Here is a 15543-nt window from a genome sequence, read left to right as displayed (position 1 = left end):
TCTGTATTTAAATGCTATTCATGTATATGACACTTTTCAACTAAAGATCTTCTAGTCAAGTAAAGTGTTCTTCCCGTTTCAAAGATGGGCAAAATGAAAAAAACATAAAGATCAGATCATAAAATTCATGTTATACTCATGAAGAGGTCCTCATTACCTCCATTCATCAACGAGCCAGTGGGCATCCACCAAGATCTTCACTTTTTAGGAATCTGAATTTGTTTTCCTTTGATTGAAGATGGAGGTAATGTTTTCTGTATTCAATTCCTGAGTTGTATATTGGAAAATGAGTTCCTTTCTTTTTTTAGTAAAGCATATTTTCTTAGTCAAAAGTTTATTTTGTGCTATTAGAGGATGACTTTGCCCTGGCTACTTGGAAGTGTCTGTTTAATCTCTCCCAAGTGCCAGTCATCACATTCTTTCCTCCACTAATGAAAGAGGCTTAACTGTCCAGTTCCATATGTCAGGAACTTTGTCAGGAGCAGAAATACACACACACACACACACACACACACACACACACACACATACATACACACACACACACACACATACACACACACACAAAACAATATAGGACATGTATAGTGACTAATCAAGTTATTTATATGATTCTCCTCAATGCAAATATGTTGTCCTTCAGCAGCAATTTCTTTAAAATTCTTTTTAAAAAATCAAAAACAAGGTAATTTTTTCAAGATTTTTAACTCCATCATACAAGGACAAATAACAGTTCATAAAAAAATTAAGCAAGTAATAAATTCTGAAAAGGAAGGATTTTTCCCATCATCTCAAGAAAAGAAAAATAGAATGAAACTCTCTGGGTCTCAGAGTTGGGCTGAAAAATTTCTCTAATTTAATTCAAAGATGGGAATTTTGATTTCATATGTTTTGGTCTATTTCCTGAGTAAAAAAAAAAAAAACTTGTGATTACTAAAAGAGAAAAATGTCTAGAACCATTGATGTAATTTCTTGAAAATATCCAAGTCCATGTATTCATCCAGAAAGTTGTTGGCAATTCCCACTATAGCCTGGATGAGCAGCAGAGCCAAAACTCCCAGGCTCATCTGAAAGCCTGTTAACCTGTTTATAAGAAGAGAAAGAGAGGGAAAGAAATGATAAATACAGTGACAAAAAACTGTAACTAAGTTTGAACAACTAAGGCTTCATTCAGGGTACCAAATTTAGAGTACTGAAAGTACTTGCAATCCTTCCAAAGAAAAAGCAACAGAGATAGTGTCTAGTTAGCAAGAAGACTAAGTTCAAATAGTAAGTTACCTGTTAGCCTTTTTACTTCATATGGCCATACCCCACATGAGCCTCATAATCCATCTTCCCCTATTCTTCTTGGTAATCTCCCCAAAAAAGAACTCAAAGTCACAGGATCTCTCCATATAGGAATAAGGGTCACTGTTTGAGGGTACACTGGCTTCTGTTACGCCAAGTGTTAAAATTACTAGGTCCAGCTCTGCAATATGGAAGCCAGCTGATATTGTGGATCATGGCAGAAGCCCAGTCTGATTCATTGTAGGAAAATCCACAGCTTTTATGTTCCTGAAATCTTCAAACTTGTTTTGCTATAAAAGCTGAAAAGGGAACTTGTCTGTAAAGGTTAATTGGTTACTTAAGATAATCAAAGGATTATCACAACCTGTGTACAATTATTGGCAACTTTTGGAAGACTACAAGAGATTTTTGTTGGTTTAAAAGTAAAGTAAGTAGGCAAAGGAGTTCAGTATTTGTGCTTGAGGTCTCCTCCTAAATCCTCTTGATTTATTCTTTTGCTTTTCTATCCCAGTCCTAGCAGGGTAAGTCAACAAGACTTGGCAAGACAGATTTGCTTCAAATAGGAGAAATTCATTTGTATCCTTGAGTAACGTGAGCCAATTTAGAGCCCATAATCCACTATTGAAGGTGTTTTTCGCTGCCTAGCAACAGGGGACTGACCCAACCCCTTTCCTGAAGCTTTCTGTGCTACCCATGAGGCAGATTTAGGTCTCTTACCTTTCTTTAGCTGACTCTGAATATCCAAAGAAGTATTTATGACGAGCATACATGTATGCCAGACCCAAAAGGACAGCTAAGACTGAGGGGAGAAATCAGAAAGGAGAAAAGGTTATGATAGTCTTGAAAATAGGTGTAATTTTACATTCATCAATCTTCCAAAACAATTCATACCCTCGTAATAATCTTTCCTTTTCCCCTCTTTCGCTATCCTTTTCTTCCTTCCTTTCTTTTTCTTTTCTTTAGATCCCTCTCTTTTTTCTTTTCTTTCTTTTTTCTTTCCTTCCTTTTCCTCTCCTTCCCTCCCTCCTGCCTTCTTTTTCTCTCTTTTTTTCTTACTATTCCTTCCTTACTATTCATATTTGTTTCTCTTTTAATTATTATAAGCATTTATTTTCTTACCCTCCCACTGCCCCCTCATTGGATAATTTTTTTTTAAATCCACCCCAGAATATTCATCATCTAGAAAAACAAATCCTTATATTGGTCATATCAAAAAATATATAATAATCTGCAGTTTAAGTTGGATGGCCTTGATTTCCCAGCAACCCACTAACCATGAGGATTTCCAGAATACTCTGGCTAATTAACATTTTGGATTCTGGATCTGTTCACCCTCAACTTTCAAAGTGAAGCTGCCACCTCCTGTGTGAACCTTTCTGGATCTGCAGCAGTTATTAATGTTCTCTCCCTCTTGAAAACACTTTTGTTTGTACCCGTCCCTTCATTTGAGGACACTCCCATACCAGCCATATTCACCTCTAACCCTGATCATCTCCTCACTCTTAGGGCTCCCTTGTTTCAGCTTCATTTTGTGAATTATCTTTTACCAGAATATAAGTTCCTTCAGGCCAGGAACTTGTCTTTCTTTTGGCTTATATTTGTATCTGGTACATTTGATTGTTGTTTAGTCATTTCAGTCATGTCAGAGATTTTGTTGGCAGAGATGCTGTAGTAGTTTGCCATTTCCTTCTCTAGCCTCATTTGACAGATGAGGAAACTGAGTTATGTGACTTGCCCAGGATTACACAGCAAATGTCTAAGGCCAGATTTGAACCTATGAAGATGAGTCATCCTGATTTCCCAGACCAGTTTTTTATATTTATTTTTATATTATAGAGACAGAGAGAGAGAAAGAGGGAGACAGAGAAAGAAAGAGAGACAGACAGACAGAGACAAAGAGATAGACAGAAATAGAGACAGAGACAAAAGAGAGAGAGACAGAAACAAAGAGAGACAGAGATTCAGACAGATATGTGTGTGTGTGTGTGTGTGTGTGTGTGTATATATATATATATATATCCCAGACATCCAGTTGCTGTACAGTACAGTACAGAGTAACTGCTTAATAAAGCTAATTTTTAATTGATCTATATTAGTTTTAGCTAATCTAATCTGTGTACAAATATCTTCTAAGAAGAATGTAAATTCTTGAGGGCAGGGACTGTTTCATTCTACTGAGCAAACTGTCACATAGGTACACTTTTTTTAAATTAGGAAAAATAAAAGCAATCTAAGAAAATTATACGGAAAAGTTAACAAACTGGGAAAAGAGGTATTCAATCTTAAGGAAGAAAATGATTCCTTGAAAACTAGAATTGGGCAAGAAGAATCAAATGACATAAGACACCAAGAAATAATGAATCTAGAAAAAAATAGAAGAGAATCTGAAACTTCTTAAAAGGTGCTTAATAAATATTAATTGAGTTAAATTAAATGAAGAACATTTATGAAAAGTAAGATACACAAGATTACCTCCAGCCCATACCGTAGTTTGGAGACTTCAGTTTTCTGTATACAATTCCAGAAGTTCATAATCTAATCTGAATATCTAAGAGAACAATCTATCACCAGTGAAATCTGTCCTTGCAGTTCAGACAAACTGGAGCAAATTTTCAGTGTCTTGTGGCACATGGAAGCAGGGGAAAAATTGTTCCTCATTTTGTTGGAAGTCATTTTAATGATTTCCAAGGGGTGAAAATGAATAACTGTATGATGATTCCAAAAGGTTATAAAATACCACAGCCATCATTTAGGTGGAAATATCACCGTAGTTTTAATTTACCTTGGTTGAAGAACCATCCAGCCATCCAAAAGGTGACTAGGAATATAGGGTAAAACTCCAGACAGTTTTGTCTGTAGAGAGAGAGAAAAAGAATCTGTATGTTATTTGTGAGGCAAGCAGAGGACCCCAATGAAAATGGCTTCTTTTGCAGATAAATGTCCAGTTTGTCCCTGTAAAACTAAATGGGATTCATGAAATAAAGCATCTTTATATTATGATATAATATAGTATATGTATCATATTATATTAAATTAGGGTGATATTATAACATAAAGATTCTTTGTTTCATATTTTATATATGTATGAGAACCCTTCAACTAGATTAACCCCATCATTTTACAGATGCAAATACTTGGACTTAAAAAGGAAATGACTTCCTTTAGGTCTCATAGGTAACAAATGGCAGAACTAAAAATGGAACTCAATTCCATTGATTTCAAATAGCCTATATTCTATTAACACATTCTTCCTCTATTAATGAAATGATGGTTCCTTCTTCAGATATTGATTGATTTTTACCATCACGAAATTACTAGATAAGAAGTCAATGTAATATATTGGCAAATGTGTTGAACTTGCTCCCAAGAGATGCTTGGATTTGATTCTATCTCTAACATTTACTAACTGGATAACCCTAACACCATTTAAGCTCTCTGTATAGCATCTGTAGAATGGATATGAAAAATAATACCTTTAGCACCTACTCTTACAGGGAGAAAATGAAGATGAAATGAAATGAAACGATGTAGATAATTTGTTATTCAGTCATTTCATTCATGTCCAACTCTCCAACTCTTCATGATCCCATTTGGGGTTCTCTTGGCAAAGATCCTCTCAGATGTAGATAAAGTGTTTCGCAAACCTTAAAACATTATATGAATGCCCATCCTTAGTCCATTGTGACTTCTCATCTCTCATTTCTTACTTAGCTTTCATCACTGAATGGGTGTTGCCTCAGTCAAGACCTTAGCATAAAAAGGTCAAGATCTCCCCCTTCACCCAGCGCCATTCCCAGTCATCCTGATCTATATCTAGCTACTGGACCCAGCTGGCTCTGGAGGACAGAGTGAGACTGCTGACTTGTACAGCTCTCCATCACTGAAATCCAGTTGACTTCTTTGTCGTGGTATCACCTCCCTGATGTCATTCGGGTCCTTTTTGAGAACAAAGGACAAACAATTACTCTTCTACAAATTAAGCAAGGAAGTCAGAAAGTAAGGAAATTGAGGTAGTAATGATGTAATTTAAAAGTCACCACCAACTTCGACAACAAGTTTGATCAAGTTCACATCTTATCTTGGACAGATCACTTAAACACTTTTGCCCTCAGTTGTTCATCCATAAAATGACTTTCCTAAAAGATTTTTTTGTCAGGATCAAATAAATATGTAAAGTTTATAACCTTTCTCTCCCTTTCTCCCTCCCCATTCCCAGTGAGGAAAGTACCTCTATTAGTGTATATATCAATAATTTTTCTGCAACTGAGAGTTGCCTCGGTGAACTATGAGACTAAGTGTCTTGCTGGCAACACAGAGTCAGTATAAAGCAAAGAAAAGACTTGAACCCAGGTCTTCCTGATTCCCAGACAAGCTTTCCACGATACCACACTGTGTCTCTCTTGTAACCATAAAGTGCTATGTACACGTAAAGCTGTTGGTATAGGGCAATGGAGATGAGGATGAGAAGGTAGTGCACGGATCAATGAAAACCAAATATTAAGCACCCCCTGGGTGTTGGGCATGCTGCTAAGGGCTGTAATGAAATGAATAAAACTGCTATATTGGGTTTAGTTTCTTTGACTTTTTTGCCATCCATCCCCCCTTCACCACATTAGATCAAGTCTTCATTCCCTCTTATTTAGACTCTTACTGCAATCAGATCTCCCCTCTCCAGTTTGTCCTTCAGTTCATTGACAGAGTAATCTTTGTAATATACAGCCCTGATCCTGTCACCCCCACAACTTTGGGAGGTAAGTGCTATTATTATCTCCATTTTACAGTGGAAGAAACTGAGGAACAAAGAAATTTAGCTAATGGTTCTGAGTCACACAACTAGTGAGTACCTAAGGTAGGATTTGAACTCAGGTGCTTCTGGGCAGCTCTTCTCAAAAATCTTCTATGACTTTTGATTGCCTAGTTTCTAATATTCTGTTCTTCTGTAATCCCCAAACAAACAAACAAAAAGTGTTGTGAACCTCTGAGGTAATTTAACATATTATCCATAATACTCATTACAATTATTTACTGTTTAAGATGGGATTAAAGAATTTTAGTAGGGGCAAGATAGAGTTCAAATCCAGACTCATACTCTTATAATCTTAAGCAAGTTATTTACCCCAATTGCCTCCAAAAAAGAAGGAAAAGAGGAGGAAGAGAAGGAGATGGAAGAAGGCAAAAAGGAAGAGAAGAAGAAAAAGAATTTTAGTACAAACCCCTTGAACCATTTCCATCCCCAGGAGATTTGAGAACCACTAAATGGGAACCACTGGTATAGAAAATAAAGTCTCAACTCTTGGGATAGAATGCAAATCCCTCCACATTGTGGAACTAACTATTTTTTCCAATTTTATTTCACATCTATTCCCCCCTTAGCTCCCATCTAATTGTACCACATGCCCTGTGCTTCTCCTCCACACACAAACACCCTCATGTCTTTGCTCATGTTATTTCTTAGCCTTTCTGTCTGAAAAGCCTTCTCTATCTCTTCCATCTATACCTGTTGAATTTTTCCTATCTTTCTAAATACAAATGCTACCCCCTTCACAAGGCATTTCTCACCACATCAGAAGCATCTTTCTTTTTTTCTTTATATCTTTCATACATTTAGGCTCATAAGTTAATGGATTTAGAGCTGGAAGTGACCTTAAACATCATTTTGTCCACCACCACCCCCATTTCACAGAAAGGGAAACTGAGGACTAGTAATATTAACTTATTTAGCCAAGGTTACATCAGTAGCAGATATAAAATTCAATTCTAGGTCCCTACTTCCATTTTTAGTGCTTTTTATACCTCTTTAATGCACATGTAATACATACTCTATTTTGTATAGTTGGGTTTTTTTGAGGGGGGATAGTTCTAATTCATCTCTTCTACTTTGCTGAGACTCTAGCACTTTGTAAACTATTGAGTGCTATAAAATATAAGCTATTATTTTTACTTCAATATTTTAGGTTCTATTTAAGCTTACATTTGAAGGTGTTATATAATATAGTAGAAAAAAAACAATGGACTTGGAATTAGGATAGAATTGGATTCGAACCCTACTTCAAAACTTATTAGATATAATAGGTGAATCACCTAACAACAGTCCCTACATCAAAGGGTTCTAAAAAAAATCAAATGAAATAATATAAAGAAAGAAACTTTGAAATTTCAGCACTTATTAAATAAGTGTTTAATAAATATATTTGTTGGATTTAATTGAATTGGTATTTTCCCAGCACCTAGTCTGTTTGCCTTACACATAGCTGGTGTATAAATGTTTGTTGAACTGAATTTTCAGAAACCTACAAGAGAATTCTATTCTTTTCATTCAAAGACCTTCTTGTCTCCTACTTGTACATATACTGGACATAGTACTTCACTTAAGATATTCAAAGTATTTAATACATCAATAAAAGTGACCTAAAAAACTGGTTATCTTCTTCCCCCATATCCTGCCATGCTTTGCTAAATGGCATCTCTAGGTTACTCTTAACATCTGGCTTCTCCTATGTTCCTATTCCCACCACTGGGTACTGCTGAAAGAAGTCACCCAACCGGTTCCTGGGTCTACTGGAGGTCCATATTATCTAACCTCACCTGGGCCCTCATGGCTCATAACAATCCTTTTGTGATCTTCTGATGTATTCTCTACCACATGGCCTGAAACAGCTGGTTCAAACTTTTTTCCTCCTCTCAAAATTCCATCATCATTCTTCATCTCTCCTTCTCAACAGAGCCCCTTGTCTCCTACTTTTAATGAGCAAATAGAGGTCATCTGCCAAGAACTCCCTCTATTTTCCCCTTCAAATACACTCTATTTCCTTCCCCTTGGCCATCCAGTCTTTTTCCTTTGCTGTAGTCTAAGTGATCTTTCTTGTGGCCAAGGCCAACCATTCTCTCTCCCTCCCTCTCCTCTCCTCTCCTCTCTTCTCTTTTTTCTCTCTCTCCCCCCTTTCTCTTTTACCCCTTCCCTCCCTCTCTCCTCTCCCTGTCCTTCTTCCACTTCCTTTCCTCTCTCTCTCTCTCTCTCTCTCTCTCTCTCTCTCTCTCTCTCTCTCTCTTTCCATTGCTTATAAATGTATCAAGAAATACCACTTTCACTCAATGAAGCTCAATTAAAAATAATTTAAGTACCTACTATGTTCAAGACTTGTGCCAAACAATGACATAAATTAAATAGCCCTTACCTTCAAGGAACTTACTTTCTACTGAAGAAGTATAACATAAATACGATATATATAGATATAGATATATATACATATTATATATAACAAATATATGCTAATATAAATATTCATCAATGAATTAAATATAAGTGAATATAAGCTCTGAACATTTTTTCTCTGCCCCCATGCCTGGAATGCCCTCCCTGCTCCTCTCTGACTGATGTCTGACCTCTCTGGCTTCCATTAAGTTCCAGCTAAAGTCCCATCTCCTACAGGAAGCCCACTTAACTCCCTCAGTGCTTTCCCTCTTAATTGTTTCCCATTTATCCTGTAAATAGCTTGTTTTCCATATACAAATCTTCACTTTGTCTCCCCATTAGGTTGTAAGCACTTTGAGGGCAGGGACTGTCTTTTGCTTCTTTTTGTATCCCCAATACTTAGAACTGTGATTGGCATGTAGTTGGCACTTAACAAGTGTATATTGATGGATTAATAAATGAATATTCTAAATAAACAATAGAAATACAAAATAATTATAAAAAGATCACAATTCGAATAAGTGAGTGGGGAAAGAGAGGGCTTCTCAGTAGAGAATTCCTCTAAATCCAGGGGTTATTTCTCTGTCTTCGTCCCCCTTACTCCCTCTGCACTGCTTGCCCTGTGGGGATCATCCCCTTCTCTTAGACACTCTGTCTTTTCTTGGTTTCTTGGACTTTGAGCTCTCATTTCTCCAATCTGTTTGAGTGCTTTTCTTGAATCTGTTTTACTGAATCATCATTCATCTCCCACCTCCTACATCCACTCCCATCAGTTCCCATGGGTTCAATTATGATAGCTATGCAAATGATTCCCCAGCCTAATTTATCTCCTCGAGTCTAGTCCTTTGTCACCAATGTGTATTGGACGCCTCCACCTTGATACATTAGGCTTCTCAAATTCAGTATGTCCAAAATGAAAACTCATTAACTTTTCTACTAAACCTCCTCCAAAGTGTCCTTGTCTGGTAAAGCTAAACTTGTGCTCATCTAGGTTCACAATCCCAAGGCCATCTTTGAATCCTCCGTTCCCTCACCCTTCTCCCAATAATTTGTTGACTTTTATTGATTCTCCCTTTTTAATATCTCTTGAGTCTCTTTCTCTGATTGCTGTGCCCACCACCCTTATTCAGGCCTTTGAGTCTCATTCTCTCCTAATGACCTCTTCATTGGTACCCAGGTGTCTGATTGCTCCCCTCCCCAATCTATCCTCCACACAGTTGCAAACAGTCTCCCAAGTCCAATCATGTTACATTCCTGCTCAAAAGTCTTCTGTAGCTCCTTATTTATTTGCCTCCAGGATGAAAAACACAGCCTCAGCCTAGTACTTAAAGCCTTCCTCGGTGTAGCTCCAGCATATTTTGTTATCCTACATTCTAGCCTTCCTGGTCTACAAACACAAAATTTCTTCTAAACTGAGGGTAGAGAGTGGGGAAATCTTTTCTCCCCTTTGACTTTCCAGTCTTTTTCAGTCATGACAGCTTTTGGGATTTGCTTGGCAAAGATAATGGAATGGTTTACCATTTCCTTCTCCAGCTCATTTGACAGATAGGGAAGCTGAGGCAAATAGGCTTAAGTGACTTTCCCAGGATCACACATAGAGAAAGTATTTGAGGCCAGATTTGAACTCAGATTTCTGACTCAAGACATGGTGCTCTATCCACTAAACCAGCTAGCTGCCCTTTGCCTTTCCAAATCCTTTATGCAAGTTGGTTCAGGTCAGATGCTACCTCCCTTGTAATATCTACCTTCACTTCCCCTTTCCCACGTCCAACATTAGATTCTTTTACCTTGTCTTTATTTGCATGCACAGATCATGCATAAATAGCCTGGCACCCTTGAAATGCCTGGAATAATAAGGAGTGACTTCAGGGAGCTGGACATCCTGGACTGCCAACTTCAGGACACCAGCCAATCAGGAACCAGTCAGATCCAGATCTGGATCATTAGAGGGGACTTCAGCATGAATAAGATCCATTTAAGTACTGGGTACATCCATGTTATATACTATCAGGAAAATCCAAACTCCTCAAGGAGAGGGACTCTTTCTTTTTTTACTTTGGATCCCCAATGGCTAACCTAGAGCTTTGCATCTAGTAAACACTTGGTGTAAATGTGTTGAAGGAAAGCTGATGTTTAAAAATAAATCTTCACAAATTCTTCTTTGAGAAAATAAAATGGCATTTTTCATACCCATTTAACAGAAGAAACTGAGTCCTGAGAGACATGTTGCCAAGTGCTCTCCTCTATCCCCAAGAATATCAACAACAGAAAGAAAAAAAAAAAAGCTGCAGCTCCAGTCTCCTGGCTCCCAATGCCCTGTCCTAACTTCAGTTCAAATTGTTCCTATTCATAGAATATGCCGGAAGATTTGATGCTATTTTAAGTAAGAGGGAAGAATTCTTTTGAAACTATAATTAATTCATTGGCACCTAGCAAAGGAAAGGATGAATTAGATTTACCTTCCCTCCCCCCCATTGACTTAGTTGGCTGAATGCTTTTCTGACAATATCCTAACCAGAAAGAACAGTCATATAATCTTTAATGAGACCTTGAGTGGAAGAACCCTTCCTGCAGGATTATGAATGATCCCCCACCCCTTCCCCAAAGCCTGAGGAAACCCAATTGCTCTTAAGGTTATAATATAATTGATCCACCAGCAGGACCCAAGCTAGGAATCTTTATCCCCTGAGGAACTAACATAAACTGTGCATGGGGATATATAAAATAGAGGGATGGAAAAGGGATAGGGAAGAAGCAAAGACAACTAGGGAAGAGACTTACCCCAACCTTCAATTTGGTAGCTTCTGATTTTAATTAATTTTTTTCATTAACTGAGCTGTGCTATTTCTCCACCACAGAAAGGCTAAAAGACCGGTCAGTGTGCCCCGTGACACTTATCACCCCACCCTAATTATGGCTTGATTTACTAGAAGAAGCCCCATTCTTGCTAAGGAATAGCTCATTTGCAGGTTATCTCTAAAGACTCCAATCTGTTCTTTTTAAAAATAATAATAAAAAAGCATGAAATGAGGAAGCATCATTCTCCACCATTTTACAGAATACATATGAGAGAATTCTAACCTGGCTCAATTATTTTGAGTCTCACTTCAGAAAAACCTGCAGTCACCAATTCGATCACTCTCTCAAGCTGTTCAGGGAAGAAAGGATCCCTGTAATATTGAAAATATTAACTCCAGACTTGCTCGCATTAATAGAGACAAAGACCAGTGGGAATTGCTGTTGCAAAAATAGACAAGTTGGGGGTGGCTAAGTGGCGCAATGGAAAGAGGACCAGCCTTGAAGTCAAGAAGATCTAAGTTCAAATCCGACCTCAGACACTTAACACTTCCTAGCTGTGTGACCCTGGGCAAGTCACTTAACCCTAATTTCTTCCTTAGCAAGAACAAAACAAACAAACAAACAAAAAACCAGACAATCTGGATACTATACCACACACCCTACTGCACCATCCTATCCCATCCTCCTGGGGCAATCAGCATGAGACAGAGATTTAGGTACTTAGGCACAAGTCATAGAATTTGTTACAATTCCATTTTAATTGTCCGGTTGTTTTAGTCACACCTGAATCTTCATGACCTCATTTGGTATTTTCTTAGTAAAGTCACTGGAGTGATACGCCATTTCCTTCTCCAGCTTATTTGACAGATGAGGAAACTGAGGCAAGCAGAGTAAAGTAAGTATCTATAAGTATCTGAGGCCAGATTTGAACTCAGGAAAATGACTCTTCCTTACTCCAAGTCTAGTCCTCTAACCATTGTGCTACTACAAAGAAACATCCCAACAAGAGTTGTCAATAAGAGAAAAAGACTAGTCTTGAATTCAGAGGACCTGGATTCAAATCTCATCTTTCAGTTTCTTTAGCTGTGGGTTGCAACATCATGTGGAGACTTATAACTCTTTTAGTTACAAAATTATGATTTATTATCATTAAATGTTTTTGATTTGTATACCTATTTTACAGAGCTATATATCCAGGGTCACATAAACATTCCTCAGGCAAAAAAAAAAAAAAAAAAAAGGATTATGAACGGAAAAAGTTTAATAGGCCCTGATCTATGTCATTTTAGCTAAAGTATTCACCTCCTTGGACCTCAGGTTCCTCATTTGTAAAATGAGGGTGATGGATCAAATAATGCTTCTGGCTACAAAATCTATGAAGTTGTTCACCTAACCATGGGCAGACGACCAAGCACTTCCCTTCCAGTGTTCAAATGGTAACTTCTTATCCTGTGTCTATAAACAGCCACATAAAAGAATACCCAATAGCACTAGTGGACAGGGGAGACAGGTAGGGACATAGTGTACAGACCGAAAGCTGGAAAGGATCCTATGAGTCACAAGGATGGCACATCTGAAGTTCAGCGACTTGAAGGAAAAGAACAAATTGGGTGCTAAATGTCTTCAGTATTCAGCCAAGTGCAGCATTATCCTCCAAGAGATCAGGAACTGATACATATGAGGTTATGAAATGAAGAAGGAATCTCACAGTTGGACAAGAACTCCGAAGCTTCAGTTGACCATGAACTCCCTCTAGAATGTATCCTGGTAGGAAGATCAGGGGGCCCCAGAGCACTCCAGCTCTTGCACGAAGGCAGAAAAATGTAAATGGTATCTGCTATCCCTAACATGAACTTCCCACAGCCCCCTGGCCACTAAAGTACAGGCTAAGGCAAAATGGCAGATGTTGCCATTTCCTATCTCCCAATGACCAGCTTTGGGCATTCTCTCAATCCTCCCCAACTCTGCACCAGATCCTTTCCCAGCATTTTCTGCCTTCCCAGAGGTCTCTTTGACCTCCCAACTCCATGTTCTACTTCCTCCTGTTCCTTGGGGATCTGTAGATGGGGGCAGGGGACTAAATTACAAGATTATTTTTTACTAACCTCTGCCTGAAGGTTAGCATTTGTTTCTATTAAGAATTTATTTACAAATAAAACATTATTTTGAGAAGGGGCCCATAGGCTTCATCAGACTGGTGAAGCATCCAGGACATAAACTACTTAAGAACCCTCATGGAAGAATCTTTCTGTTAAACTTTATTTCTAACCACTAAGAATGTGTCTTTTATATAACTATTTTCAGGATGTCTCCTTCCCCCACTAAAATACAATTTCTTATAGGAAACAGACTGATTTTTGCCTTTCAGTGTATCTTTAGCACTTAGCACAGTATCTGGCAGATTGTAAGTGCTTTATAAATGTTAGTTGATTGATTGATTGATTGATATTAATCTAACAGTAAAAAGGATGCATTATCCAAGGCAGGCAAGTCCATTGGATAGCTTAAAGTTTTAGAGAGAATTTCCTCTCTCTGTTTCCTTCTTTGTAAAATGGGGGAATGGAATCAATGATCTTGAAAATTTCTTATAAATCTAAATCTTCTCTTTCTGCTTCAAATGACTGACTTGCATCCCTTTTTTCCTTTGAAGCAGAAATGAGGAGGGAATCTCCATCTCCACTGAACTATGGGATCTCAAAGTTGTCCTCAGAAGCCACATAGTCCAATTGGTGTGGGAACAGGAAGTTCCTTACGATTTATGCAACAAGAAGTCATCCAGCCTCTTCCAATGAGAAGAAAAACCACAAAGACAAGAAAGCAAAACTAAAGAAACAATATATACAAGATGGCAACAATGTAAATGGAAAGCCCATAAAAACAGCCAAAAGCAAATGTTGCCCAGTTATAAAGCACAAGGCTGGTCTCAGTGAAGATCGCCCAAGAAGACACTTCTCCTATGAGAGGATCATCTTGTGGAAGGATTGCATATGGTGGAACACTGCATCTAATGCATATGCTCCATTTCCTCCTCTGACACTCATACCACTGGTGTAGCAATTCATCGCCTCATTTCTGGACTGCGGCAAAAACCTGCCAATAGTCTCCTTGACACAATTCTCTTCCCACTCCAGCCCATCTTCCACTCAGCTGTCAAATTAATCTTCCTTAAAAGAGGTTTAACCATGTTAAACCATCCTCTTCCTCCATTCAATAAACTCCATTGGCTTCCTATCACCTCCACAATCAAACAGAAAATCTTCTGTTTGGTATTTAAGGTCCTGTTCCTCTCTCATTTTTCCAGTTTTCTTATAACTTACTCCCCCATATACACATACTCTACAGACCAAAGACACTGGCTACCTTGCTGCTCCTCAAGCAAGACATTTCTGGCCATTTTCACTGGTTGGCCCCCTTGCCTCCCTGGCTGCCTTCAAGTCCCAGCTAAAATTTCATCTTCTAAAACAGGGTGTTTTCAATTTTTCCATTAATGACCCAAGAAATTTTTACACGATCCCAGGTATATAAAATGGGTATACAAATCAAACATTTACTGATAATAAATCATAAAGATACTTATTTTAAAATAGTTCTTTGATTTGCATGTAATTTTGCCATTTATTAAAGATGGAAGCAAATTTGCATGCTAATAAGATGGATGTGCTTGTTTATTTTTACATAAAGAATGAAACCTTGGTGAAATATTGGATGGATACCTTTTATTATTACCAAATTTTTAGCATTCTCTACTTTCAGTCACCAGATACTAGATGGGGTCACAACTCAGTTTAAGAAGCTTCATTCTAAAAGATGCCTTTCCTGATCACCCTTAATGCTTTCTCTTTCTCTTTTTTAGTTTGTTTATTTTTAATACACATTGTTTTATCAATTATGTTGGGAGAGAAAAATCACAGCAAGTGGAAAAATACGTGAGAGAGAAAAAAACAGAAAAAAACAAGTGAACATGATGCTATTTTCTCTATTGATTATCTACAAATCTAACACGTATATGTCTTTTTTGTACATAACTGTCTTCATGCTGTCTCCCCATTTGACTGTGAACTCCTTGAGGGCAGGGTCTTTTCCTTTTATATCCCCAGCACTTAGCAGAGTGCCTGGCACACATTGGCACTTAATAAGAGCTTATTGACTGACTAAATATATTCAGATTGTTTTTTATGAGTTGATTAGTTCTGAAACTTTTTTTTTCTTTTTCTGAAAAAAAAATGAAAAAACAAAATTTATTCTCAAATCTATTATTTTTTTTA

The 15543-nt window shown here is 37.7% G+C and overlaps 1 protein-coding gene across 1 annotated transcript in view; it reads right to left on the bottom strand.

The window, feature by feature from the left end:
- Positions 1 to 585: 585 nt before the first annotated feature.
- MGST2 (microsomal glutathione S-transferase 2) overlaps positions 586 to 15543 on the bottom strand; it is a 29687-nt gene continuing 14729 nt past the window's right edge. The window contains exons 3-5 of the mRNA XM_051965247.1: positions 4070 to 4140; positions 2005 to 2086; positions 586 to 1083 (exon numbers count right to left, since the gene is read on the bottom strand). Of these exons, the coding sequence (XP_051821207.1) occupies positions 951 to 1083; positions 2005 to 2086; positions 4070 to 4140 (286 nt within the window). The 3' untranslated portion in view covers positions 586 to 950. The remainder of the gene's footprint in view (positions 1084 to 2004; positions 2087 to 4069; positions 4141 to 15543) is intronic.

This window comes from Antechinus flavipes, chromosome 6 (assembly GCF_016432865.1).
Source record: "Antechinus flavipes isolate AdamAnt ecotype Samford, QLD, Australia chromosome 6, AdamAnt_v2, whole genome shotgun sequence".
Lineage (NCBI taxonomy): Eukaryota > Metazoa > Chordata > Mammalia > Dasyuromorphia > Dasyuridae > Antechinus > Antechinus flavipes.
The sequence above is the reverse complement of the archived record's forward strand: the minus strand, read 5'-3'. Positions and strand labels throughout refer to the sequence as shown.